The sequence below is a fragment of the Podarcis melisellensis genome, assembly GCF_964234715.1.
Source record: "Podarcis melisellensis genome assembly, chromosome: 3".
Classification (NCBI taxonomy): domain Eukaryota; kingdom Metazoa; phylum Chordata; class Lepidosauria; order Squamata; family Lacertidae; genus Podarcis; species Podarcis melisellensis.
In genome coordinates this window covers 71,765,966-71,793,764 of record NC_138530.1, presented here as the reverse complement: position 1 = coordinate 71,793,764, position 27,799 = coordinate 71,765,966, and the positions used below count along the sequence as shown (strand labels likewise).

The following is a 27,799-nucleotide window of genomic DNA, read 5'->3' as shown; positions in this document are numbered from 1 at the left end:
TGTCAGAGTCCCACGATACCTTAAAGACGAATGCACTTATTGTAGCATGAACCTGCATGCTGATTCTTCTCTAGGTCAAATTTCATCTCTACCTGGGCAGGGTAGTGTGATGTTTGTTCTAGAACTTGGAATATCAGTTGCCCATCAGTGAATGAACAGGCATCAGGAACGAGTGTGATTTCTAGCCTTGCACTGTCAGACCAACACAGACCATAGGAAGTGATTACAGAATACATGTACCAGAATGTCAGGTTCTGGTGTGCACGTACAAGGCACAGAGTTGCTGGGGGATGCAGTATCTGTCTCAGTTGCACATCTCTTTCATGGGAAGAATGCCAAGTTGTAGTGCACACAGTTAAAGTATTAATGGTAAAACACATTAATCCATCTAAATAATAATCGCCCGCTCTCTCAAATCCATTGTCTCAGAAGCTTAACGTCTGGCAAGAACACCTAACCACACACACTTTTGCAAGAAAGTCAATGGCCAACCATCAATGACCGCTCCCCACATCAAATGGGGGCGCCTTTTGCGTGGTCGCATGCAGCCTCCACAATCCCAGGCGGCTCCCAGCAGTACAGCCTGGGTTCGTGCCCCTCGCCCCCAGGCTGGACACCTGGAGGGGGCCGCCTACCTCTGCCAGTTACCCAATCCCAGCTGGGAGGCGTTGCCAGGAGAGAGTTGGCCAGGTAAGGGGAGGGATCGACGTGCCCACACAATAGTGGGCGGAACTTACCTGGGAGTTTTCAGTCGGCTTCAGAGCTGTCAATAAATTTTCACAGCTTTTAAAAAAGCCTTTGCCTTTCCTTACTTCTGTTTCTCTGCTCAACAGCAAGCCGTAAACATTAACGAGTGTGGCCATATAACGCTCTGCGAAATATTTACAAGTGGCTGTACAAAGACACATAATGAACAAACAGCATGTTCATTCTGTTCTGCTTAGTTGAATTACATTCTTTTCAGGTCTGCTCAGTAATATTGTTCACCATAAAAATATTTCTTGCGACTTCTGAGTGCGGAACAAACGAAGAACAGGCATGTCAGTGGCTAATAGTCAGTATGGCTACACTGGAGGAGTGGGGGACATTTTCAAGACTCAGAGCCACATTCCCTTCTGGGCAACCTTGCAGGGGCCAAAAGGGCAAAAGTGGGTAGAACAAGGTATTTAAAACTTTGTATGTTAGGCAGATTTCTATACCACTCACACACCCTTCTCCAACCTCCTTCCAGGCAAGCAAGACTCCTTCTCCGGGTTCAAGGGCAGATTCCAGTCAGGCAAAAACATTCGAGGAGGATGTGAAGCAAGGCTGTTGAGCAAGGAGTGGGGAGAAATTTAACTCAGTTTGATTCAGATTTTCCCATCATTTTTCTTTATTGCAAAAGAATTAAGATGTAAATAAAATTACAATCAGTGTTTTTTGTAGGGGCAAGCAAGCTTGATGTGCAGAAGTGCCAGGTCAACTTTAATTGTGAAACCTGAATTTGCTGGTATCTGACTGAATCCTACCCCAAAAATATCAGTAGCCTGGAACTACCTGTGAGAGCTTCTGCTTTTCAGTTGTTTTCTCTAGAATCCCTTAGTTCAATTCCATCTGGGGAGCCCATTGACCTGATCTAACAAAGAATCCCACAAATACTTTAAATTAAAGCGTTATGGGGTCTTCGTGAGCCTTAAACAAGCAGGATCCAATGTACTTGATTTACTTTTTAAAACTTGCAATATAGTATTTTCAGAAAAACTAGGGCAAATTGAAAATTACATATGCATGTAAACTGCTCCATTGGGTTTATGGACCAAGCTGAATGTGTTAAACAGTTGTCATCTGCTCAATAAAGCCTCTTGCTGAAGTGGGCCTGGTATGCAATATGCAGACAAACATGTCAAGTTCCACCCAGATGACATTCCCTCACCACCATCAACTAATCCTCAGAGCAGATACACAAGTAAAATTAATATGCTCCCACAGAATGTCGTTTTACATCAAACGGTACCCTATAATTTAAATAATTTAAAAATTTAAACTAATTAAGTCAAATTATCATAAGCTTTTAGTAGAAAAATGAAGCTGTCATGTTCAGTCAAAATTCAACGTATAACTGAAATCAGTCTAAGGAAGGACTGAGATCTGGGGCCAAAGCAAAAGTGTGTAGTATGAAGCCCTACATAAGTCAAACATCTTTAAAGAAGTACATATCATCAGGTCTGTGTCAAAACTCCCATTGATCTGAATAGCTCACAATTTGCCTTAAGGCTGCAATTGCGATTTGGTGGCCTGGAAGTGAGCCAGACATGCAATGAAGTTCAGCTCTTTAAAATGGAGTGGTAGTTCTGAGCTATGGAATGCGGGGAACCAGAACTATATTTTGACATAAGCAGGTGTGAAGCTAAAAGTCCAGAACCTGTTTTAGCTACAGATTTGCAATCATAGGCCAATGTACATTATAAAATTGTACGCTATGCTCTCAGTCTTTAAAGGCAGTTCTCCCTCATGATCCATCACCAGGTTATGTATATGCTTGTGGCAGAGCAAAGCAACAGCATAAACCGTCCACACATGTTGTATGGATAAGTCTACGGGACTTCATATCTCAGGCCATGCTTCCATCCACTCAAGATAGAGCATCATTTCAGTGAAGAACTACATTGAAAGGAATGTCCTGAATTTTGCTTTGATTGATTGGATTTCTAGCTCACTTCCTCTCTTAGAACCTAAGTCTTCTGAAGGTCTTGCTAGACATAAACAGGCAGTATCAATGTCCAAGAAAAATAAGGTGCATTCCAGTTAAAAGCTTCACCCTTGCCAACAATGGTCTATCAAATTTTAAAAGTCTTATGCTACTTCCCAAAGTGACTGTTGCTTTTACAAGCTTCTGTAAAGAAGGAATATGGGGCAGCCATGAGTATAATACCTCCATCAGGATGCCCACATCATCCAAAATTGCTCACATTCACTGGTAAACATCAGTTTTCCCCTAAAATTTCCTTCTGGGTTTCTTAAGACTTACCAGTAGATATCAACATTGACCAAATTATTGGAACTTACTGACAGTAGACAGCAACATACCTTTATCAGATGAAGTACACTAAATACAAGACTGAACTTACACATGTTGGCATGTGCTTTGTATTTGTACATCTAATAGCACTATTCATGCATAGAATCATACTTCATAAAGGAAGGTCCAGAAATAATACCAACATATTGCAAGGCACAAAACACTCTGTGCACAAAACACTTATAAACAGAGGAGAGGGGAGTACATTTCCTCTGCTACTTCTTGGAGCAATTCACCACACATGGTCTGGCACACATCCTGGCATTTTATTAGCCATTAAATACCTGTTCCACAGAATGTTTTATTCTTGTATTTAAAGGCAATTCTGTCTCGCTGCTAGGGTTGGCATAGTATCTAGAGGGGTTGCTTATACACTCCTGGGAAAAATGAATTAGGCCTAGTTTAAGACATTTGTCTCTTTCCAATTATTTTCTATTATCGCAACTGTTTTATTACACAGTAGGCTGTAGCTGATTACCAAAGAGGTAAGGTTTCATTTCATTTTTAGGTTGTGATGGTTTAAAGGCAGAAGATTCAGGAATAAACTTCTGTCAAATAAGAAAGGTGCCTTTCAAGGGTAATACTTAAGGGCGGAAACAATTATTATTTTTGAGAAAGAGTTGAAAGTGGCATGACAGCACCATCATTGCCCAGGGTGTGCTCATTCATTTCTTTTGTTCCACAATCATTTCTGGTAAAACAGGGTTTTGTAGTGTTTTAAAAGCCTGCAAAAACTGTTGACTCCAGACAATAGTAGAATAAAAGGAAGGAGTACACACACACCATGGAAAATGATATATCTCGCATATCATTTTCAATTCTCTGTCATCTCTAAGACAAAACTATTGTCTGTCTGCAGCCCAACACATAGCTTAAATTTCAAGCACCAATGCATTTTTTTAAAAGTGGAAGATATCAGCAAACCAACATACAACAGCAATACAGAAACTTGCAGCTTAGCACAGAAGGAAGACTCGCTGTTTCTGAGTAAATGTGTTTAGAGTTGTATCAATAGACTTGGATCCTGTGGAAAGGCCTTTTCTAATTCCTTTTAAGAACATAAGAAAAACCCTACTGGGTCGTGCCAGCCCTTTGGGACTTCTGAAAATCTACTCCAGAGGTTTGGGACATCCAGTGGGGGATAGGGGAAGCAGCAATAATTGCCTTTTTTCCACTTCCACCAGTAGAGCAAAAGCGTTCTGTGGACAGAAAGTAGAGCAGGAATTCTAACACAGATGTCCATCTTGAGATTCCCCCCCCCCAACAATATTGTGCCATCCACGTGTTTTTACAGAATTCAAGCCATTAATGCGTTCATCTCTTGTATGACCAATCCCTGCTGTGTTGCAAGTAATGTACATTTGCAGCCATTACAACATAATCTCTCCAAACTTGATTTACACAGAGTAATTACAGAAGCCTTGAAAGCTAATAAATCAGTCATTCCACATGAATACAAATCATGGCGATTAATTAAATTATGAAAGCATATCTTTCAGGAGCACAGGTGAAGCAAATAAAAATAAAAGTGCTAAATTAAATGCACCAACACCCAGTGGTGATCATGAGAGATGCTGGTGCTCCCCCTCTTCATTTAATCCCCACAATGACCCTGTGAAGCAGCTTAGGCTGAGAGGCAGTGATTGGCCCAAGGTCACCTAGTGAGTTACATGGCTAAATGGAGATTTGAACCCTGGTCTCCGAGGTCCTAGTCCAACACTGTAACCACTACACAACACCAGCTCTCATTTTGCCTTCAGGGCCTTATTTCTGTGATGATCCTGCAAATAGCCCTTTGGGTTGCAGAGAATTCTAATGAATTTACTAGGGTTTACACTCAATTGAAGTAGGGTACTGACCAAGTCAGCTGAACCTTACTATCTGAAATCAGCAAGTTCTCTGGAAAACCACAGTCCCTTGCAGTTGTATATTGCAGAGGAACATAAGGCACACTGGCCAAGTTGTTTTTCAGAGAAGCTTGTCCGTTATTAAATCTTCTTATCCAAGGGTACCTCCAGGTGTTATGACAGCTGGAATTGGCTCCGGGCTAAGACTGCATACAAATCCCTGTCAGCACATACTAGAGAAATATATTTCAAAATAGTCCTTGGTTGGTACCTAACTCTAAAACAAATTTCATTTATGCACTTGAGTTATCCCCCATTGTCAGAGAGGATGTCAATTACTAAGTACAAATAAACATATGTGGTGGGACTGCCCAAACATTCAGCATTTGGAGGAGAGGGAAGTATTTCCTGAAACTGTCCTAAGAACTAAGCAACCAGTTTCACCTTCTCCTTATCTTGCACTTTTAAATCTTTCTATTGACAAGGATAGAGGTGTTAAAATAAATAATTCATTAGCCATCTGTGCCACAACTGCTAAATTTGGGGAAACTTTTAAATAATCTAGATTATTAGTACGGCTAAGTGTGGCAAACTGCTCTACTAGAAATGATTTCTCAGAAGTTAAGGGTTGCCAGAGGAAAAAGCATACGTGACAATTTCGCTGCCGTATGGTTTGACTTCATTTCATCTACAGATAAGGCCTCAGCAGTTGGTGAGATGGTGAGGATGAGGCACCATGGCTTCCCAAGCTTCCCAACATGCGGTGATGGAACCAATCCAGTGCTCCTGCCACGGAGCACCAGGCCAAGCTCCCTGCGCCTCATCCCTCCACTCTTCCTCTCAGAAAGCGAAACCGGGAAAGCAATGGTGATACAAGTGTGCTGCCTCACTGAAATATGGCAGAACACGGTCACTTTCTTCCCACAATATTTGTAATCATTTGGTTCCAATTGTAGGGGCCAGGACATCTCCTTCCATAAACCCCGTTGTAATAAAGACAGAGAACATGGTTTCTTTCCTTCTGTACTGTATTGCGTTCATGTGTTATAAAACTCAACATGGAATATGGTCTGAAAACCATTGGTCTATCAGAACTCACCGTGAGAGTGCCCCGTACCTAAGTGAGGTGGTTTGCATGTGGGGAAGCAAAGGTAGAGCCTCCGTGGTGGAATTCAGGCAGGCAAATACTGTAAATGTGGGCAGCTGCTTTATCTCCTACTAAATTCATTGATTGCTCTTTTTATGCCAGTCTCCCCCATCACTTGTAAAATTCAAGGATAATCATAAAGGTTCAGGCCAATGACTCCTTCTGGAAGTGTTAAGGCAGCAGATAGTCAGCTAAAATGGAAAGGAGCTTCCTCTCCTTCTCCCACTACAGCAACTAGCCAAGAAGTTGGAATGGTTTATCAAAAAGATACAGTGATCTATTGAAAAACTATTCCTCAACTTTACTGGGAATAAATCAACATAAATGCAAAGGAGTATCTTCAGATTTTACAAAGAACAGACAGCACTGTTATTTTCAAAGTCATAGCAAATATTTTTTTTCCCTGAATTACAAAATGTTGTATGGAACCCGCTTGGTTTCATGTACACTTTAAAAAGGCAAATAGGGATTCTATTCAAAATAGGGGAATAATGCAAGAGGATGACTCAGACTTTGAGATTTGGTTACTGGCACCCTTTACCTTCTGCAAAAGAGGAAGAAGAAGAAAGCATTTACCACACACTTTTGAAAGAATAAATTATAGCCAAAGCCAGTGCATGCAATTTGACAAGAGAAGATTCCTAATACCAGCTTTGAGCCCACTGATGCTAATTACATAAAATTATACTTCATATTAAACCTCATTGTTGCAAATAGCTCAACCACCAAGGAGGAGTAATTAAATTAAATCCAGTTGCTTAAGCATTTAACTGAATTGCAGAAACCAGGTTAGTATGGCAGCAGATTAGTTCACATTAAAAGCAGGTTATGCTGGAGGTGATGAATTTTTATTTTTTTTAAGCAGCACAACATGGGTGAGGGTTAGGTTTTTGCAGTTGTCAGTGCCTACCAATGTCACTCAGGCTCAGTTATCCACCTAGACCTTTCAGAAACTTTCAGTACAACACACAGTTGTATCTTTCTAGATTGCCTGTTCAGTCTGGGAATTGGAAATACTGAACTGTAGCAGTTCCATTCTTATCTGATGAGAAGATTCCCAGAAAAAAATTACCACAAAACTGGAAAGGCGCTACAGACATAAAAGTGAGACCATCTCTGTGTTTAAGAGAAAGACAAAAGGTTTGACTCTGTCCCTCAGCACTGTGTGACATCACTTCTTATCCTCCTGTCATCTTTCTGGTACAGCCTAACTACTATTTCATTGCTTTCTCTAGAACTACTATTTCATTGCTTTCTCTAGAAAAGCACCCTTTTGGAAGAAGCTCTGCTCTTATCTCTGCTGCTCTTTCGAGGATATTCTACAAGGCCACTGTGCTACCTTGATGAAACAATGTGAAGCTTGGTGTGCTACTTCTTATTTTGAAAAGGTGCTAGGTTCTGGGAGAGTTTTATGGGACAACCCAGAACAGAGCTGAAGTTGCATAGGAAAACTGTTTCCCTAGGCATTTGAGTTCAAGTCTTGTTTTGCTCCAGAAAGTTTTATCCCCTGGACAGTATGTTATGACCCTTAGACTATGTTCTAACCTCTAGATTAGAAGCAGCAAGCCTCTGAATACTCATTACTGGGCAACAACAGTGAGAAAGAACCATCCTGTTAGTGGGCTTCCCAAGCAGCATCTGGTTGGCTAACGTAGGAAACACGATTGCTGGACTAAATTATCCAGCAAGGCTCCGTGATGCTGCATACAGATTCTCATACTCCTCTCTTTTAGGCAATAATTTTAGTAACAATTCTTAGAGGAGCAACCACCCTAGTCTTTTGCAGCAAAAACAGTCCTGTGGCACCATAAAAAACAAGACACTTGTTTGTTTAGGCAAACTTTTGGGAAGCAAAAAGATTTTTGCCTTTCTCTCCCCCCACCCCTCTTTAAATTGCAATGTATTTTTGTCATAGTGGGTTTTATTTTATATTGCATGCTTATAATTGCTAGATTAGCTGCCAGATTATGATGGAAAAGGCAGAATATAGGTATTTTAAATAAACAATTCCAACATCTCCTTCCTGGTGCAACTCCAGCATGCTATTCAAAACCAGTCTTACAACTAAAGCCACAGCATTTCACGTCTGAAATGCTACATGAGAAAAGAGCAGCACAAGATTGCAATTTTACTGCATTCTGCCTCTTCGGTTGCCATGATGTCATCTTGCATCTGCTTCGATGGCAGGCTATCATTGGAAGCCTTTGAACCTTCTGCACCTCAGTCATATAACATCAGTTGTTTTACAACAAACTGCAGAGGGAAATACAAGAAGATGTCAAACACAGCACATGGAGACTTGCAGAGAAATCATGTGGTGGGGGCAGGGCTGTTTGGTTTTTGCCAACTTCAAGCAACAGAAACCTGAAAGTAGAAGGAAATCAGACATACACAGGATAAAAAATCCAGAGGCTTGTTAAAAACATATTGGTTGAGCTTATTGTTGGGTCATATTCAATGGTCCAAGTCTTTTAATAAGGGACATTCTAGTTACATTAGAACCACCTACATGTTGTTGTCAGACAATGAAATACAAAATTTCAAAAAAGTTCAAACAAGCCGGGCAAGAGCCGACCCATGATTTCTTCCTTAAACCTTCCCTAATGCTTTTTTTCTAGATTTATAGTGACAACTATTGCATGTTTCCAGGATCTTGCATGAAACTTCACTGCACGAGTTTAGCCAACACAAGTGATTATGAAGAATCCAAGTTTTAAATCTTTCCCCATGAAGTCTTTGGCACAACTCTCTTGTTCAAACACCTTCTGTTCCTAAGTCTATGTGGTGTAATTGAAACACTCTTACCATTTATTCCTTCATCCATTTCCCTCCCCTTCCCATTTCCTATGCTGAATTTTAGATTTTAACCTCCTTGGAGCTGCCCTTGTGTAAAGCACCGTGGAGACTGATGGGACAGAAACAGCTATTAAGTAGGATTATGACTACACAGTATGATCAAAATCCAGATAAAATTACTTTCAATTTATTATACTCAGTGTTGACATTAGTCAAAGACTGGCTATTTCGTTCTTTTAAGAGCAGAGAGCCTTTTTAAAAATCTCACCATTATTCTGAGCAAGCAACCTTTTTGTTTTCCTTATTATAAAATTATGTGCTTGTCTCCCCCTACTGGAATGAGGCACTGCAATAAAAGCTTTCAGCAGAGATGTTTGAGCTGCGCTGTTTCCCCCCCCCCCCCCCAAGTATTTGATTGATGTTGTGGCTAATGAGGTTTTTAGAGAATATCATTTTTTGTTTTGAAGTTTCCTTACCTGCTATCAGACAGAAATTGGAACAGTAACATGTTACTCAAAAAATACTTTGAATCCAAGATGGGCATGAATAAAGTGAGTAGGCATTGAGCTGTACCCAAATGCATGCTGTTGTGAAATGTATAAGAGTTGCAGATGCAGAGGAAACAGCAGAGGAGAAATGCAGATGAGAAACCAGGGTAGGATAGCAGCTATGTGCTCTGGGATGGGTTAAAATGTGTTTTCTTTAAGTTGTAAAGCTTCACCGACAGCAGGAAACACCAACATGATGCCGTCCAGATGCCAGCCAGCATTGCCAATTCTCATGGCTTGTAGTCCCACAATATTAGAAAGAACCATGTTGGCTACCCTTTAAGGACACTCTTGAAGAGTCCACACCTATGGAAGGTTAAGTGTAAATATGACAAACAGGTGTTTTAAGCACACTGGTAGCATGCAGGTGTACTTATGGCAGAGCTAGGGTTGGCCATAGCTCACTGTAAAGGCTGCACTCTGTCCTTGAAGAAGCAGGTCAAGCAAAAATACTTAAGACACAAGAGTTGAACAAGCCTGCTAGGTTACTGCATCCTATCCCATAACGCATTGTCAGTAAGAATATGGCCTGGACACTGCCTGACACGAGGGGCCCCTGGGAAAACTAATTTCCCAATGTTCTGGAAGCATAAACAGAAAGAAAAGCAGGGAAATGAAAGAGATATTCCAAAACATATGAAAGGCACCACATTGGGGAATACTGTTCTACCCTGTCAAGGCTTGTTTAATTCTGAAGCCAAGGATGGTTAATTTTCTGCCCCAAGCCATTTTGCATCATACATTTTTTGTTGTGCTCTGACACTTAATGGTCTGACACTTTAGGTGTGGTGTGCAGCTGGAACAGAAAACTGAGCCCAAATCTTGAACACACGTTTCTATCTGGCGCACACACATACTTATGGACTGCATCCATTCACTACAATTTAAATTGGAAAACATCTTAGCACAGGGTTTTTGCTTTTTTTTTTTAATGAAACCATTTTCGCATTTAGGACATTTTTCAAATTTTATTTGCAACTATTGCAATTACAAAGAAATATTATCAATGTAAGTTTGCATTTAAAGTGACAATCCTCTATTTCATAAACAAGGTCACAAATTAGTGAGCAGCTCATTTGGCTTTTGGGCAGCTTCCATTATATGGAAATGTTCCTGTTATGACAAACTCATTTGTCACAAATGTTTTACAGTATTTCAGTCTTGCAGTTCCTCAACATATAGTTATAAAAATCTTACTACATGATTGACATTCAGATGTATTTCTATAGCTTCTAACCACATCAATAGTTATTACCTTTACATGTGGGCAGAAAGTGAAATTCGTAGTAAGTTTTTGCTTATCCTTCACAGAACGCTCCAGAAATACACTTAAAAACCGAAAGCAATTATTTATGTTGAGAATGAAGCCTGGTTCTCCATGCTAGCATCCCTGTTCGGCCCTCAGTAGAGAGGGAAAATGCACTGTTGTAATGCCGTTTTCTCAAATTTAGTCCAGTTTATTTTGAATTGTTCTCAATAAATACAAAAACATACCATCTTAGCGTGCCTTATGTGTCTGTCCTAAAAGGCTTCTGACAGGGTTAAGGTAGATTAAAAGCCAAGAATATCAGCTTTGATAATTGTTACCTTTTGTAAAAGGTGTTATGTATTAAGCCACCACATTGAGTAACATATGGTCCCACAGTCATTTGATACATACAGTTTTATCAAAATAAATAAATTCTGTATGATTTGCTGATATTAGTTGCTTAAATATGCTTTAAGCCATTGAAAGATTCAGAAACACTTATAACCTGCATGAGAGTATGGGGCAAAAGTTCCCCTCTGCTTAAGGTAGATTACGTCTTTTAAAAAAAAATCAGCCCTCATGACAATATGGAATGTCCCCAACTAATGGTAGGATGCCAATTCTGAAGTCCAAAACAAAACAGAAAGTTTAAAGCTATAAATCTCAGCTTCAGTAATGTTCATGTATCACTGCAAAACTGCTTTTGGATTTTACCAAAACAGAAACTCAAGGGGGTGTTAATTTCAACAGGAGACTTCAACGTATAAAATAAACTTTCTAGTGTGAAAAGTTGATTTAAAGATTGCTTCTATTTAATAATAGTACCTCTTAATATATTGGACCAAAAGTTGATCAGACAACATAGCCCACACATCTGGACATTTATAATAAAAAAGCTTTTATTTTCAGTTGAAATAAATGCACCGTCCTGTACTTAAAGGCTGTAAAAGAGCCCTATGCATCTTCCAGGTTATACCAACTGATCAAAAGACCTCCACTGGGAAGTTACATAAAGCACTCATAATTGGTAAAGAGAAACTTTAAAAAAAAAATCCATCTTCAGTACTTCTGCACTGTTTTTGTTTTATCCCTTCCCAGGTCAAAAGTTTGTAGAGATATCCCGTGTAACACAAGTTAGTTCATGGTACTGTTTTAGTCATCCTCCTCCTCCTCTTCCTCCTCTTCCTCAAAGCTGTCTTCAAAACCTTCACTGTCTTCCTGGTCCTCATCTCCCTCTATTGCTGTATCCCATTGTGGATGGTTTTCTGGCACTGGTTTAGCTTCATGAACTTCCAGCTGCAAATAGAGTTTGAGAGATTGTCCAGAAAAGGATGGAAGCGAGTTAGAACTCAGAGATGAATTATTTTATGTAAGTTGTTGGGGCTTACAGAATTATGAACTATGTTACAAGGCTAATAATAATAATAATACTTCAATAAAGTACTTTGTACACACACAGCAAGCCTAATGATAAACAATAAATTTCAAGGGAAAGTGCAGAAGCAGAGAAGCCAAAAGACGAAGCTCAGTGACAGCCCAATGACCACAATAATTCTGTCTCCAGGGCAGCTGTCTACCAGCTCCATCTTGTACACTGGCTGAGACCCTGTCTGCCCGCGGACTGTCTTGCCAGAATGCTGCATGCTCTGGTTATCTCCCGCTTGGACAACTGCAATGTGCTCTATGTGGGGCTACCTTTGAAGGTGACCCAGAAACTACAACTAATCCAGAATGCGGCAGCTAGACTAGTGACTGGGAGCGGCCGCTGAGACCATATAACACCGGTCCTGAAAGACCATATTGGCTCCCAGTACATTTCCGAGCACATTTCAAAGTGTTGGTGCTGACCTTTAAAGCCCTAAACCATCTCAGCCCAGTATACCTGAAGGAGCGTCTCCACCCCCATCGTTCTGCCCGGACACTGAGGTCCTCCTCCGAGGGTCTTCTACTGATTCCCTCAATGCAAGAAGCGAAGTAACAGGGAACCAGGCAGAGGGCTTTCTCGGCAGGGGTGCCCTCCCTGTAAAGCGCCCTCCCAACAAAGATGTCAAGGAGATAAAGAATCACACAACTTTAAGAAGATGTCTGGAAGGCAGCCCTGTATCAGGAGGTTTTTAAGGCTTGGTGTTTTATGTTTTTAGATATACTGTAAGCCACCCAGAGTGGCTGGGGAAACCCAACCAGATCGGCAGGGTATAAATAATAAAATTATTATTAAGGGGCTCCGTCAGCAGGAGTCAATCAGCTTTAGCTCATATAAATGGCTCATTTACATACTACAATTTTTTTTAAAAAAGGAAAGTAGACTGCTAACTAGTTCATTTTTACATCCCGGGATGTCGCACTGAAGTGGCTCTGCAAGTAGACCCGCTATCCTGGATTGTATCTAACGCTGGATAAATGGAAGGGCCACTTGCAAAAGGGAATTACTGGCACTGTCTTCCCCACTATGTTCCCCAGCACTCTTAAATAGCCCCTTGTGAGGGACCCCTGACCCCACTCCATCTGACATATCTGAATCTCTCTCTCTCGAGAGATAAATGTTTCCTACCAGTATCTTAATGCATGCAGATTGTGATCCTTTAGGTCCCAGCCAAGGAGGAACAGAAATAACTGCTCTTGTAGATATGCACACAGATGTGCACTGCCACAAGAATGAGATAAGAGGGGAAGCCTTTTGATCAAGCAGAGCTCATTTGTAGAACAAAATCTCTGGGAAAAGCTCTTCTTCCAGGCAAGAAACTACACTACACACTTCCGGGGAAGGCACTACTTCCACCTCCTTCTTCTAACGGAAGTGCTATCACTGGCGAGCAGATGCAGAATCGCTGGTCCCAAGGGTATGGAATGCATTTACACAGGGAAATGCACACACCAAAACTTCTAGATCTGTTTTTGGTACCTCAAAGGCAGTTTTATCTTAGTTTTGCATTGTAAATGGCTCTATCACTGATCTGTGTGTGATTGCATTGATATGCATGTATTTGGGTGGTAAGCCAAGTTAGAGATTTTTTAAACTTGCAGTTGTAAATGAAGTCGCAATCTTTGGATCTCGCTGCTTGTGCTTAAGCAGAACTTTGTTCCAAAGATAAATGAGCCTTTGGTTAAATGAAAAACCCAGCATTGATGAAGAAATCACAATTGTGGAATAGCACAAGACTGTGTACATTAAATTCTATATAGCAACAGTCACCTTCAATCTCTGCAGCGAATTTGCAAAAACTCCCCTCCCCAGCCTGCAAGTGTTAAGATAGCATACCTTCAAAGGTTTAATCTGGTCCAAGCCCATGTAGGAATCTGATCTTAAATAAACCGTATATTGGTAGTTTCCAGGTTTGCCAGGTGCAGGAAACTTTAGTTCTACCTAGAGACAAAATCAATCCACAACAACATCAAGTTATAAGCAGACATTTACAAGCAGAGCTGTGAAACAGTTTTGATAAAATGAACAGAAAAACCCAGAATAATAATATTACAACAGTATTTTTAAAATTCATATCCTGCCCATCTTGCTGGGTTTCCCCAGCCACTCTGGGTGGCTTACAACATATATAAAACACAACAAAGAATCAAACATTAAAAAACAAAATATCCTATACTGTACAATGAAGAAACAAACTAATAAATCAATAAAAACCAATAGCAACAGTAACAACCATAATGGGTGCCCCATGATCCCTCAACAAGTTAAACAGCAGCCATTATTAGTTCTCTTTTCTTAATGATTTGTATCTACTTTTAAGACGTGTAGCTCCTTTCCCTTGAAAGAGAGGAGAGACTTATACTTGCTGGGTTTGGGGGGTGTTTTATTAAGAATAAGAGTGTCAATGGAAATCAGTATTTTACTGCTACACCAGTGGTTCAAATAAATGTTGGAAAGTAACATGATACTTTACCTCTTCCCGATCTTTTAGTGTACACACATGATATGGCATAGATATTAGTGTTTGTTCCTTCCTATCTGCTATATATAGCCACCACCATTCTTGCTTTTCCTGTTCACGAGAAAAATAGGGAGGACGTTAGGAAAAAAAGAAAGCAAGTCTTGCCCTAGATCAGTGAAACTGAATTTTCAGTTTGAAAACTTGTGCATTTTTGTACATTCAGCAGGAGCTGCAAGCGCTTTGGTTGACTTGGCTCATCCCAAGAAAGCTTTCTTAGCTTCTTCCTCGTTGCACCTCACTGCCCTTAATATAGACCAGGGAGTCAAAAAATTGCCATTTTAGGCAGTGAGGTTTTTGGAAAGCACAGATGAAGTGCCAAGTTTGGGTCTCAACTATACTACTTCATTTAGATCAGGCTTCCTCAACCTCGGCCCTCCAGATGTTTTTGGCCTACAACTCCCATGATGCCCAGCTAGCAGGACCAGTGGTCGGGGATGATGGGAATTGTAGTCTCAAAACATCTGGAGGGCCGAGGTTGAGGAAGCCTGATTTAGACTGAGGGTAGAAGCTGTCAATATGGATTGCCCCTTTATGAATATAGAAAGTTAGATGTTGGGAAGGAGGGTTCTAAGCCTAGCTTTCTCCTTTACATGCTTGTCTTCTGCGTCAGAATCTTCTGCCCAATCATATGAGAGCTGCCACCTGCATTACAAAGGGATATAGATCCCTTGACTCTTCAGAGACTAGACTCCTTATTGTAAACCATTTCGATATTTTAGATCTAGTAAGTGTTGCGTAAGTAGACAAAATAAAATAGTAAACTATTAATAAATAATATACTTGGCACACCAATTTATCGCCTTACCAACTGCTTGAGATAACTAGGCCTAACTTGCCTATATTAAAGGCTACCTAAGAAGAGAGATCTAGAGAATCCATAACAGGGTTGTCTCCATGACAACGCCAGTACTGTCTGTCCTGTCCGTCTTTGGTATCTATTTGCTCCTTTTAATAGTGGACTCAGGTGTTGGAGTGCCAACATGACTGAGCCAAATAGGGTTACAACAGGAACAGACAGGCATCACATGCTCAGGTGAATCATGAAGTGTCTATTTTTACACGTACAAAGCCCCCTCTTCCCCAAAATATCCAAATAGGAATATGTGACTCCCAGGAGTTTTAGTAGGTTGAAAAACTGAAAATGAGAGGGGAGGCAGTTAAGCTGGCTTGCTTGAGCCCACCACACGTTATAGTGACCTCAAAGAGGATGCAGCTGGCATCCTGACCATGAGCACTCTGTTAGGGGTCAATATTTCTACCTTTCGTAGAAGGGTCTGCTTGTTTCAGTTCTGTGGTACTTAATTTTGTGTAAACAGAATTCCAGTGTTTCCAATTTCCACAAAACAGATCTAACTGACGTGTCTTAATTTGCACTCCCAATGGTACAAAACACTTCTAAATAGGGATTAAAAAGAGAGCAATTGTTTTCAAAAAAATAAAGGCTGTTGTGTTATTAAAATATTAATCACAATGGCTAGTTCTGCACTCTAGCATGGCAGATGAACAAAGAATAAACTGTTCATATGACAAGCCAATATTAATGAGATTGGCACAATTTTGAAGAAACAGAGCAGTCTTAAGTGTCAGACAAAACTAAGCATGTTGCCCAATATTTGGCACTGCTTGACAATAAAGATTTAGATTTCTGTTGTAAAGGTTTCCTTTTTAAGCCAATCACTGTTAGAAAAGAGTGCATGTCTGGATTAAGCTGGCACACTACCTGTAGAGTGGGCAATGCTCTTTTCAAGCAGATGGGTGGTAAACATAAGCATGCCAGGAAATCAGTATGTTTGTGGAACTGAATATGAGGGCAAGGTTCCATGGCAACCTGTGCAGTTCTTAGCTCCACTTATCAAGAAATAGCTTATATAGTAGTATAATGAGAAGGAAGAAACAACCTCAGCAAATAACATTCTGCAGAGAGTACAACATGGAATATCTGAAGAGGTTATTGCCAAGATCCGCAGCAAAACTCAAGAGACTGCAGTTTCCTATACCACTTTACAAGAACAACACATTGGGAATCAAGTTTTATACTTAAATTGGCTTTATAACTTGTCAAAGGGAGAATGATTTCAATGCAACATTATTTAGCTCTCCATCTGCTGACCTCAGGAAAGTAGAGACTGTACACAGGATGGGTTATTTTTGATTTGGTTTCCAAGAGAGCCCGTTCCTTGCGCTGTATACTCTGCTGCAATTCCTGCCACTCCTAATGGAGAGAGAAGATGTATTCAGCATAGTTTAGAAAGTAATTTCACAACATGGTAGGAAGTGTAGGTGAATGAAAACGGGAAGACAAACATCTTAATGTTACTGACAATGATGCTGGGACAAAGTTTTTTGAAATCAGTTCTTACCAGTTATCATTGCCATCTTTCAATAAATCCCCCAACATATTTGCTTATTACAGAAATAACCAGCTTCAGAGCTTTATATTCTGCAACCAAGGCATGGATTTTCTCCGTGTCAACAATATCCCAATTCTTTTCCTCACCCATCAGTCCTCTCTACACTTAAAATATTATAAGCAGTAGCTTATACATTGCTGAGACACAGTCTTCCAGAATTCTAGTTCTAGAACCAAGTGTGCACAAACTTATGCAAAGCAATAATTCCTATACAGTACTATCATAGCTTCTGATGCAGAGTGGAGATTTTATTTGGGGAATTATACAGGAAGCTCATCCATTATCGAGACGTGCATACAAATGAGCGTCTGTGTGTTTTTTCCAGCATAAGAACAGTCCTGGTAAAGACCAATGGCCCATCTAATCCAGCATCTTATACTCAGCAGTGGCTAGCCAGGTATCTATTGGGAGCCCACAAGCAGGACCCAAGCACAGCAGCATTCTTTCCACTTGTGATTCCTAGCAACTGGTATTCAGAAGCAGACTGCTTCTGATACTGGAGTGCTCATCATGACCAGCAGCCTTTGATTTATTCCCTTCAGCTGAGAAACAGCATTTCCCCCTTTTCACGGATGCAAGAACTCTGACGGAGGGCCCTCTTAATGACAAAAAAGTTTTCCCAGTACACATGGTTATAATCAGCCAACCACCTTCCTATTATTGATGTTACATGGCAGTGACATCACACAATGAGAAGTGAGCCTTACAGCTTCATCATCCTTGCTTTGTTTCTCGTCTTGTTCTCTGTCGGAGTCTCTGTCGCTTCCATCATCTTTGTCACTTAAAGAGTCTCTATTAGTGTCATCTTCATCAGATTCACTCCCTTTATCAGAAACTTCATCTTCGTCTTCCTTTACAACTTCCTGCAGAAAAAGGACAATCCTGTGATTACTTTAATAACAGTACTCAAGAGCTCTGACACTGATGGCATAAGATGGAACAGAAGATTTGTTCAAATACTGCACTGAATCCTTCCATTTCGTGGATGGCTTTTCAGCACTGCAGGACAAATTTGATAGGCGGGCAGGACTGCCACCTGTCAATCACATGATGTCACAATTATGCCAAGTGATTTGGGACTTCAAAGTACCACATGCAGTCGATGCAATAGGCTTTAGCTCTATCACCCAAGGGCTGATGGGCAGTAAAGACATAACCTGCTTTCTCTTGCCAATGCAAAATCAGGAGCACACTTCAATATCCCCAACTGCACTGGCTGCCATGTCTCTACCTGCCCTACACATGATGTCACAGATGATGTCTTATGTGGGACAGGCAGTCATGGTTTGGGGAAAACGGCTTCACAGGCCAAGAGTGGCCCACAGGTGAAAGGTTCCTGGCCTCTGCTGTAGCCATGTCCATCTCTTCAAAGAACGGTTAGAAAAATCTTAATAAAAGGCTGACAACTAATATTGCCCAATGAAACAAATGAAGCCGTGTTATCAAATTCTATCTAAAATCAAAGTCTGATATACTGCAGTTTTTATTCATAGATAAACATATGTGTGTGTGTGATGTAATATATATATACACACCCCTGTCTCCGCTCTATGAGTCCTAGATAAGGATGGACAGCAACATTAATTTCTGTCAACTGATATAGGGGCCTGCCTTCGAATCCTGAATGGCAGCATTGTTTTTTCTAATCTGAGTTTTTTCTAACCTGAGCAAGGTGATTTTACACTCCGTACAATATGCAGCTTGTTGGCTTGATTTTGACTTCTAAAATGGCTGCCTTAAACACTGCTCTACTTTTCCCTAGGATTTTAGTCAGTGCTCTCTGTTAGGTCCCATAGCTTAGCCACTCCTCCCCACTCCCATCTGTGCTGATACATACACTCCCTGCTACTCCATTTGCTTGCTTTTGCTTCTGCTGCTTCGTCTGCTGAAGAGGGGCTGGTGCAGGCTTCTTTTTCACAACTTTCTTCTTCTTTGATTTTGAAGCCTTCTTTGTCCCTTTGTTCTTCTGCTGCCACCCTTTGCTCTTCGTTTTGTTAGCATCGCCTTGCTGCAAAGTAAACAAGGGTTTAACGTCAAGAGTGGACGGTTCCACATCAAGCTGCTTTCAAGTGTTTTAAAGGTTACAACCGATAACCTCAGAGCCTTTTAAGTTTCTAGCAAAGTAGCAAGCCTGCGGGGCAACAGTATCTGCCAGGACACCTCTGGATCTCAGAGCATTCCGTTTGATAGCCAGCCTCCCCAGTGCCAATGGATAACACATGCTACATGTCAGCTGGTGGAGGGAACAGCCAAGGCAATGAGAAAGGCAAGCCAAGATGAAACAAGACACTGCATAACTATCATCAGAAATGGTGGCTGCACGCAAGATTTAGCAGGCGCAGATCTGCTCTAGTTTCCAACATCGATCACACTGCTCTTGACAGCCGTGGTTAAGTGAAACAGGGTTAAGTGGGATACTTATGCAAACAGCAGAGGAGCATGCTTTTAATGTAGCTGTATTTCCATTTATTTCTAACATAAGGAGCTCATTGAGTTGCAACACAGTCACCCAAAACCACTAGTTCTGAACTTACGCCATCCTCCGCAGGCTGCTCTTCAGCTGAACAGGTCGACTGCTCTTTTTCGAATACTTCCTGAATAGGGAGGCAAGCAAAGTCTATTAGTCTCACAATGCCAGCGACATGAATTCATGATCGACTCAATGTTCCGAATGAATATTAGGGCAAGGCACTAGCTCACTCCTCAAACATATGAAGATTCTAGTTATTAACAGAGAGGCTTCTCGGTAGTGGCACCCGCCCTGTAGAACGCCCTCCCATCAGATGTCAAGGAAATAAACAACTATCTGACTTTTAGAAGACATCTGAAGGCAGCCCTGTTTAGGGAAGTTTTTAAAGTTTGATGTTTTGTTGTGTTTTTAATATTCTGTTGGGAGCCGCCCAGAGCGGCAGGGTATAAATAAATATTATTATTAGTAGTAGTATTAGTATTAGTATTATCCTACATCCAGTCTACAAAACTGGTTAACCAACATGAAATTACTTGCTTTTCAAATGATTGGCAGCTGAGTATGTGAGGCTGACTGCACAGTATGTGGACATGAGATCTGAAATTTTCTTATCTCTGGTGTTTTATCTTCAGTGACCCTTAATACATGAGAACATTGGAACCTGCCTTATATAGATAGACTACTGATCCCATCTAGCTCAGTACTGTTGAGTTTCAGACAGTCCTGAGGTCTTCAGATAGGGTGCCTTTCCCAGCCCTACCTGGAGATGCCAGGGATTGAACGTGGGACCTTCTGTAGGCAAAGCAGGGGCTCTACCACTGAAATATGATCCTTGGCTATCAATGATGACTCAGGGCATATCATTGACTACTGCTGTTCAATTTATGAACCAGATGTGCAGTTAGATGGAAGTAAGTTTTTTTTTTGCTCAACATACATTTTTGAAAGTTTGAACCCAAAAATAATGTGTGCAAATAAGAATACTCACTGCCATTGTCTGTCTTGTTAGGGTGACCAAAACTGTAACGAGCGATCCTACTGTGATGTTGTTGCTGTCCTCGTCATCCAAAACTTGGGAGGGAAGAGGAAGGGGTGAAAGGATACATCAATTTGCACTGGGTTTTCCCCCAATTTAATAGCTTCCTTGTAAACAAGCTTCACTCAGCTGTCAAATTTATGACTGCAATCCTACTTGAGAATATCTTAAAAGAAGTTTGAAAATGCAACTTAAAGCCCTCACTGGCACCTTTAACCACCCATCCAACTGAAAGTTAAGACTCAAGGGACTTTATGAATGTGGCACAAGGAGTGTGGAGAGGTGTTTGGTTCACCAGAGTGTTCCTCACAGGAAATATGCTGCTGAGGCACAGGATTGGACTCTCTGCCCATCAACTGATGTTACCTGATGATGTCTTCTGATTGGTAAGTGGGCATGGCAAAGGAGAAACGACTTTGTAGGCCAAATTGGACCCATTGGCAGTCCAAATAGGCTTGCAAGCTAGAGCTTTCTCAAACTCTAAATCTAAGACTACAGAATGCAGGAAATCTGCAATTCCTTAAGGCTAAACAATTTAAATTCTACAAACACCATTAAGTGCACCATGAATGCATACCAAATAATGAAGAGCGGACATTTAGAACACCACCTACCCTGGGGTTTTATATCCATGGTAATATGTGGAAAACTGCCAAGGACAGCCATAACATCTTCATATTTTTCATCTTCAAGGAAGTGCAGTAAATTGTGGCGATCCGATGCTTTTAAACTCACCAGGTCTTGGATGGTTTTGATTTTGTACTGGGTAAAAAAAAGAGCAAAAATTCTATTTTCCAAAAATAAAACCCACTACCACATAATTTATTGATATTGCTAACATCTATCACAGTGGAAACAGAAAGTATGAACAGTGGCACTCTCTGGAAAATTAAGTAACGGAGTCAAGGCATTGTGGAATTAACTTTTTCCAAGTCATAGATAGAGTATCTGAAGAAGTGTGCATGCACACGAAAGCTCATACCAAGAACTAACTTAGTTGGTCTTTAAGGTGCTACTGGAAGGAATTTTTTTGTTTTGACTATGGCAGACCAACACGGCCACCTATCTGTAAATAGATAGAGCAAGTTAGTTTGAACATGGCTCCTGATGACCTACAGAACCTTACCTTTTTATGATTAGAAACCCGTCTGAGATTGTCCTCTTCAATGTGTGGGAGTTGGAGGAGTGGAGATTTAAACTGCTGAAGCCCTTGAACAGTCATCTGTGAAAGCTTCATGCAGTTTTCCAGAGAACCCAGTGATGGAGCACGAAACTCTCTTTCTGGAGGAATGGGAGAGAAGGAGAAAAATAATGTATACTTAACTGTTAGTGAGACATTTCAGTAACTCAGGAATTAATACAACAAGCGTTTTTACTAAATACGTCAATTCTCTAAGGTTGTACTATATACTTCAGTAAAACGAGAGAGAACATTAAAAGGGGGAAGACTGGTTTTTTTAAAAAAAAAATACTGTTTTGTTTCAAAGTTTTGTGTAGTAATGCAACACAGTTTAATACCCACTTTAGTATCTTATTTTCAAAAAAAATATTTAGGGTGGTATGAAGTAGTTCCATTAGCACAAGGACTTCTAGTAGTGCAACAGAATTCCCCCCTCCTCACACTCTGTACCCCATAAATCTGTTCTGAAGGGCAAGGGGAGGAGAGGGGGGTTAAGGTCAGTTGTGCAAATGGAAATCTTTGGGCTAATGTAACTACTTTGTTGGAGACCTCCCTTAGATATTGATTTGACATAAGTCAGTAAAAGCCTTTTTTAAAAAAACAATACATGAAATGCCAACTTCACATAAGAAAATTTCTCTTTCTTTACAGAAAATTGGCTACTTCTTTCTATAACTATTTCCCTAATAAATTGCCTGTATCTCCTAGAAACAAATTATTCTGAGGGGGAAATTATCGATATCTTGTAGAATTCATGAGGGTGTGAAGGTATATTTTACAAGCTGGAATATAATAAAGCTTATTCTTACCTTCACGGCTACGTGCCATTATGATTAGTTGGCAGATTACATTAACCATTTCTTGAAGCAAAGCAGGACACTTTTTCAAGATAAACTGCTGATCTGCAAGACATAAGACATTCAACAGTTCTGTATATAAGGTAAATCTTGCCACACAGTGTAGCTTTTGTCTCATTTTTTGATTATGTTATACTGCTATTAATATCTCCTTGCCATATGTTCCTTATGTTTATACAGACAGAAGTGTCATAATGTGTGGCCCATCCCACATTTTCGAAATCGTGTCACCCTTTAGAACAATCTTATACTTAAGATTTACCTAAAACTAAAGCATGATCACTTTCAATTGCTTTACTGTATGTACATCTCTCTCCTCCCTCCAGATGATGATGGTCTACAATATCCCTGATCACCGGTGTTTGTGGCTGGGACTGTAGTCCAAAAACATCTTGAGGGCCACAGGTTAGTCACCTTTGCTGTGTAGGCTAATAAAAAGGGAGGGAATTATAGAAGGCGCAACTTGTCAAACAAGTGCTGAAATGGCCTCTTTCAAGCAACAGCAACACAGGGAGCTTACCTCATACCAGTTCAGACCATTGGTCCATCTAGTTTAGTATTGCTTACACCAACTGGCAGCAGCTCTCTAAGGAGGCACCAGAAATTGAAGCTGAAACCTTCAACATGCAACCAACAGGTGAGCTAACACTGAACTAAGTCCCTTCCTTGGAGCTCCATCCTACTCTGTGACCATTGTGTCCAAATGAATTAGACAAGATAGGAGCAGGTTTTGATTTTTTTTTTTAATGGTTGGAGTTATCAAGAGCAGAGGGACATTTTAGCTCCCCAGCCCAGTAGTGTCTGAGTGGGCCCCTTTATGTGACCCTAAGTAAATGGATAGAAGCAGAAAGGTAAAATGCTGCACTTCAAAATAATACTGCAATGACACTGAGGAGGCCTAATCAACAGGAACTCCATAGGTGGGTGAGAAAGTGTTTTTCCTTTCCCTTCTGCAAAAAAAGGGGGGAGCAGGGTTGTGAGAGGTGATATATTTGCAACACTTACCTCTTCTCAACCCTGTAATAACCCCCCCAAAAAATACCCTAAAACCCAAAGAAGTTCAATTAGAGGTCAAAAGAAAGATTCACAGTTTGTGACACTTTCATCCACAGGAGAGCCTGAAACTTCCAAATTGGTTTGTGTCCAATTCTGCCCCTTTGACTGGGTTGCCCCAGCCACTCTGGGCAGCTACCAACAGAATATACAAAAACACAACAGAATGAAAACAGCACATGAAAAGCTTCCCGATACAGGGCTGCCTTCAGATATTACGGAAGGTTGTATAATTATTTCTCTCTTTGACATCTGAGTGGGGAAGCCAATTTTGCTTGGTGCAGCTTCAGACCTCAGAAGCCAGAGAGGTTTTGATATGCCCAGGGATAGAGGCAAGATTTCAAATGTGCAATATGGTTTCCAGGACTAAAAGCTATAAATGATGCCTAATGAAAGTAAGTTATTCAGTGTATTTTATCAGGCTGCATAATTCCACTTTCTTAGCATGGAATATGGATCCCTTTGTGGTTTTTCTTTTTTTAAAAAAATAAATAAAAATACAGTGCACACATGCCTGGCCATAAAAACCAAGAAAGTGATAAGACCAGAACATATGACTTGACATGCTCCACTTCAAGGCCTAATTCTAGCCTTATGCTGTTGTGGTTTCTCAAGCAAGGTACCTTGTTCAAGTGTCTCAGGAATTTTCATTCTGGCAAGGTGAGCCAGTAAGAGCACTCTGGCCTTCAGGCTGTAAGGACAGGTAAGAGGAGGTTCGTTTTTCTTCAGATTAATGCTGCCAATTTCCCTGATTAGCTGAAATGACAAACGGAAGGGGGTTAACTAAATAATATTTTGGCACCAATACACATAGTTTAACGTTTCTCAGCAATAGCAAACCTGTGGTATTTGAATGTTGTCTACAGGTCTGCTTGTTGCATCTTTATTATACTGTGGGTCAAATTCGGAAGCACCTGCTAAAACCATTATAAGCCCTGCAAAGAAAACCAGAATATAAATATAAATTTGGAAATACCCTTTTACTACAGTTGCCCAGCTCCAAAAAAAAAAGTGTTAGCATGCCTTCCCACTGCCCGCATGTCTGCTTCCAGACAAGGAAATCAGGATACAATAAAAGCTGGAGGGAGCTGTTTTCTCAGCCACCACAATGGGCCTAGTTCTCACTGAGGTAGGCAAGCATATATCTGAACTATACCACTGCAAGGAGAAGCTCACATGACTGCTAAAAAAAAACCTGCATTAAAAACTGTATTTCACTGAAAACAGTTTTAGCCTGGCTTTCACTCAGATGTGTTAATTCTTTGTATGTGGCAAGAGAGGGTTATAGGAGGAAGAGCATTCAAGTCATGCAAATCTCCACCTGAAGTCTAAAGTGGCAGCACCAACAGACACTTACCATCCTAAGTTCCCACGTCTCCCTGAAGGAATTGGGCAACATTCTAAAGAAAACCCCTAAGCATACTGAAACATTGATCCATTGAATGCTTAGGCATTCCACACAGAGAGTTACATTTTTAAATGCTGAAGAACAGTCAAATGAGTGCAAAATTCAACAATTCATCCTTTTAACTGGTGCTCTGAAACTTACTTTTCATATCCATGTTTCTTGTTTTATAAACAAAATAGGTATAAATCTGGGTGGTGCGGATGAGAATCTGGTCTCCACTGTAGCGTATTGATCGATACCACCAGGAACCCTAAAACATTCAAGACAGGAAAAAGTGACAGCTATTAATTTCATTGAAATATGTCAAAATAATATAGCCTCCAGTTCTGACACTCTGCATTGTAAAAGTGTGCTTGCAGGGCCAATAAATGAGCAGGTGGAATATGGTTGTAAGCCCAGTGAGCCTGCAGCCCCAGCTTTTACCAAAATGCACCTTTTCCCTTTCCTAAATACTTACCACAACCACTGGAAGAATAACCATAAATGCCAATCCATAAACAAGCAGGACCTAGAAGAATATAATGGGAGAAAATCAGACAGTCTGACCAAGCCATAAGTAATTACAGATAGAGCAATCAGTCTTCACCATTACAGCCATATGTTAAGGTGTTTGAAGGACTAAACAACTGAGCACTTAAAGTAAAAATTTCAGAAACTTACAAGCAATCAAGTAGGATATTTTAAGATTTGTACTGAAAGCCCACCTTAAGTTTTTCTTGCTAGACCATTTTAAATACTCCAAGGGGTGCAGCATTCCAGGGCTGAAGCATTTTAGATGCATTTTAACTTTTTACAAAACTAGTCCACAACTCTGAATGGGCAAGTGCATAAGCACTTCCTCACAGCTGGTTACAGAAAAGCCAAGGCTTATAAATATCCTGCATGCATGGATTGTCACCTTTCTGAAAACTACTACAGAACCCGTGAATATGCATAAGTAATTTGCACTGTGGTTTTCAGCTTGAACAGTTAAACTGCAGAGAACAGAATGTTACCATACCAAAATAGAATTCTTCTGATCCACAATCCAAGCTGGCAACGCAATCCCAAAGCTTGTAGCTGCAAAGAAGAAGAATACAGGTTATGAAATAGTAAGACAGTAAACTCAAATGAATTCATGCATTTGTGTAAGCTGTATATATTGTGGATTTTTAAAAAAAATATCCCAGTACTTCCTGTATGTTGGGAAAACAGGAACTAAAGTTCTTGAAACGACCGTCTGTGCAGTCACATATAGAGTTTCACATTTGTGCAGAACAAACTATTGGGATATTCTAGAGTTCTAGTCAGGGAGCTGATGCTCAGGTTCTTAACCCTCATGGGAATCCTTTGCTACTGATGCATGGCTTGAGAGATTAGGTTAGCCCTTTCCATTCAACTCCCTCACATCCACCAAGAAACAAAAGGTACTTGGAGGAGGAAGGGTGAGCAGATTTGTGTTAAAAAAAAAAAAAAGCACAGATAACCACTTGAAAAAGAATTATGTATAGGGAAAGAATCCCAGCTGGGTCCAGGAAGTGGTGAATGATCCTTTATGAAACTAATCAAGTCCCAGCTGCCTTGAAACAGGAGGTTGTGAGATTGCTCCTAAAAGAACTTTTCCTTAGACGTGGAAAATTGTAACAACTATTGGCTAGTTGCAAATATCGCCTTCTTGGCCAAAGTGTGATCAGGTGGCTGCCATGCAAGCTCATCTAAATGATAGTCAGAACCATTTCAATCTGGTTTCAGACCAGCTGAAGAGCTTACTGAAGAGCTATGCCTACAGAGCAAGCTCCCAGTGCTGCTGATGCCATGGCAATTGGAACTCACCATACAACTGCCAGCTCCCTGGCTACAGCTTCACAGCGAGTTGGTTCTTTGCAGGCAGAGAACCCCATGTGTGACTGTACGCGAGTAATAAGGAAACTGCACATACAAAGCACTGCATATTATGGCTGCAATCTCTGCCTGCACAAAAGCAATCATTTAAGTCAGTGTTACTCATTTACATGTATTTTAATATAATTAAGTGCTGGACAACACTGCATTTGAGGTTCTTACCCATCAAAATCAATTCACAAAGCAAAACATGTAGAAATTTTCCAGGCTGGTTATTTGGATAATTAAGTTGGGGTGGGGGGGCTCAGTAAAAAATGCTAGATTTGGGTGTATGGGAAAGTGCAGTTGGTGCAAAGATGTGTAACAGTGAACAAAATGAAAAAAACTACAACCCCCACCAGAAAGGACAAAAGTTGGAGTACTAAATAAACTCAGATATATAGATAGATGTAGATGTAGATATATAGATATAGATATGTGGCTTGGGCAACCCAATCAGAACGGAGACAGGAGGAGGAGGAGTTATAGGTCTACCTTGTGGCCCATCAGGATTGCCAAATTCTTCCCAATTCTTTCGAGATTCTTCATCAGTTAAACTAGCAAATGAAGGCAGAAAGCATGTTAGAAAACCCCTCAATACTTCCTTGACTGTTCCTTAAGGGAACAGTGACCTCTGCTGTTCAGTGACTACAACTTATTTGAGCACCCAGATGTTCATTCCAAACAAACAAAAGGGAGGTTTATCAGCAAAGGGCTACACAGAGTTCCAAATTTACCACCAACTTTATGGAAATCATGCAAATTTGCACCATGTCTCTGGAGTTTTACAAAGTATTTTAGCAGACACTGCAGTGCTAGAGCGTAAAGGTGGGGCAAAATGAGCAAAGCATCAGTACAATAAAGCTATCAGATGAGATTTCCTAAACCAATAGACCTGAGTGCTAGAAGATGATATTAATCTACTTTACAAGCTG

The 27,799-nt window shown here is 40.5% G+C and overlaps 2 protein-coding genes across 2 annotated transcripts in view; one reads left to right on the top strand and one right to left on the bottom strand.

Moving 5' to 3' along the window:
- LOC309366170 (uncharacterized protein) overlaps positions 1–27,799 on the top strand; it is a 61,761-nt gene that overhangs the window by 7,720 nt on the left and 26,242 nt on the right. The window lies entirely within an intron of this gene.
- Positions 11,527–27,799, bottom strand: part of SEC63 (SEC63 homolog, protein translocation regulator) — a 29,320-nt gene continuing 13,047 nt past the window's right edge. Inside the window, exons 5-21 of the mRNA XM_081904630.1 lie at positions 27,360–27,421; positions 26,005–26,063; positions 25,462–25,512; positions 25,146–25,254; positions 24,437–24,531; positions 24,220–24,352; positions 22,496–22,588; positions 21,633–21,787; positions 21,121–21,268; positions 20,459–20,541; positions 19,535–19,594; positions 18,838–19,008; positions 17,708–17,863; positions 16,700–16,801; positions 14,542–14,640; positions 13,905–14,009; positions 11,527–11,941 (exon numbers count right to left, since the gene is read on the bottom strand). Coding sequence (XP_081760756.1) covers positions 11,798–11,941; positions 13,905–14,009; positions 14,542–14,640; positions 16,700–16,801; positions 17,708–17,863; positions 18,838–19,008; positions 19,535–19,594; positions 20,459–20,541; positions 21,121–21,268; positions 21,633–21,787; positions 22,496–22,588; positions 24,220–24,352; positions 24,437–24,531; positions 25,146–25,254; positions 25,462–25,512; positions 26,005–26,063; positions 27,360–27,421 — 1,825 coding nt within the window. The 3' untranslated portion in view covers positions 11,527–11,797. The remainder of the gene's footprint in view (positions 11,942–13,904; positions 14,010–14,541; positions 14,641–16,699; positions 16,802–17,707; positions 17,864–18,837; positions 19,009–19,534; positions 19,595–20,458; positions 20,542–21,120; positions 21,269–21,632; positions 21,788–22,495; positions 22,589–24,219; positions 24,353–24,436; positions 24,532–25,145; positions 25,255–25,461; positions 25,513–26,004; positions 26,064–27,359; positions 27,422–27,799) is intronic.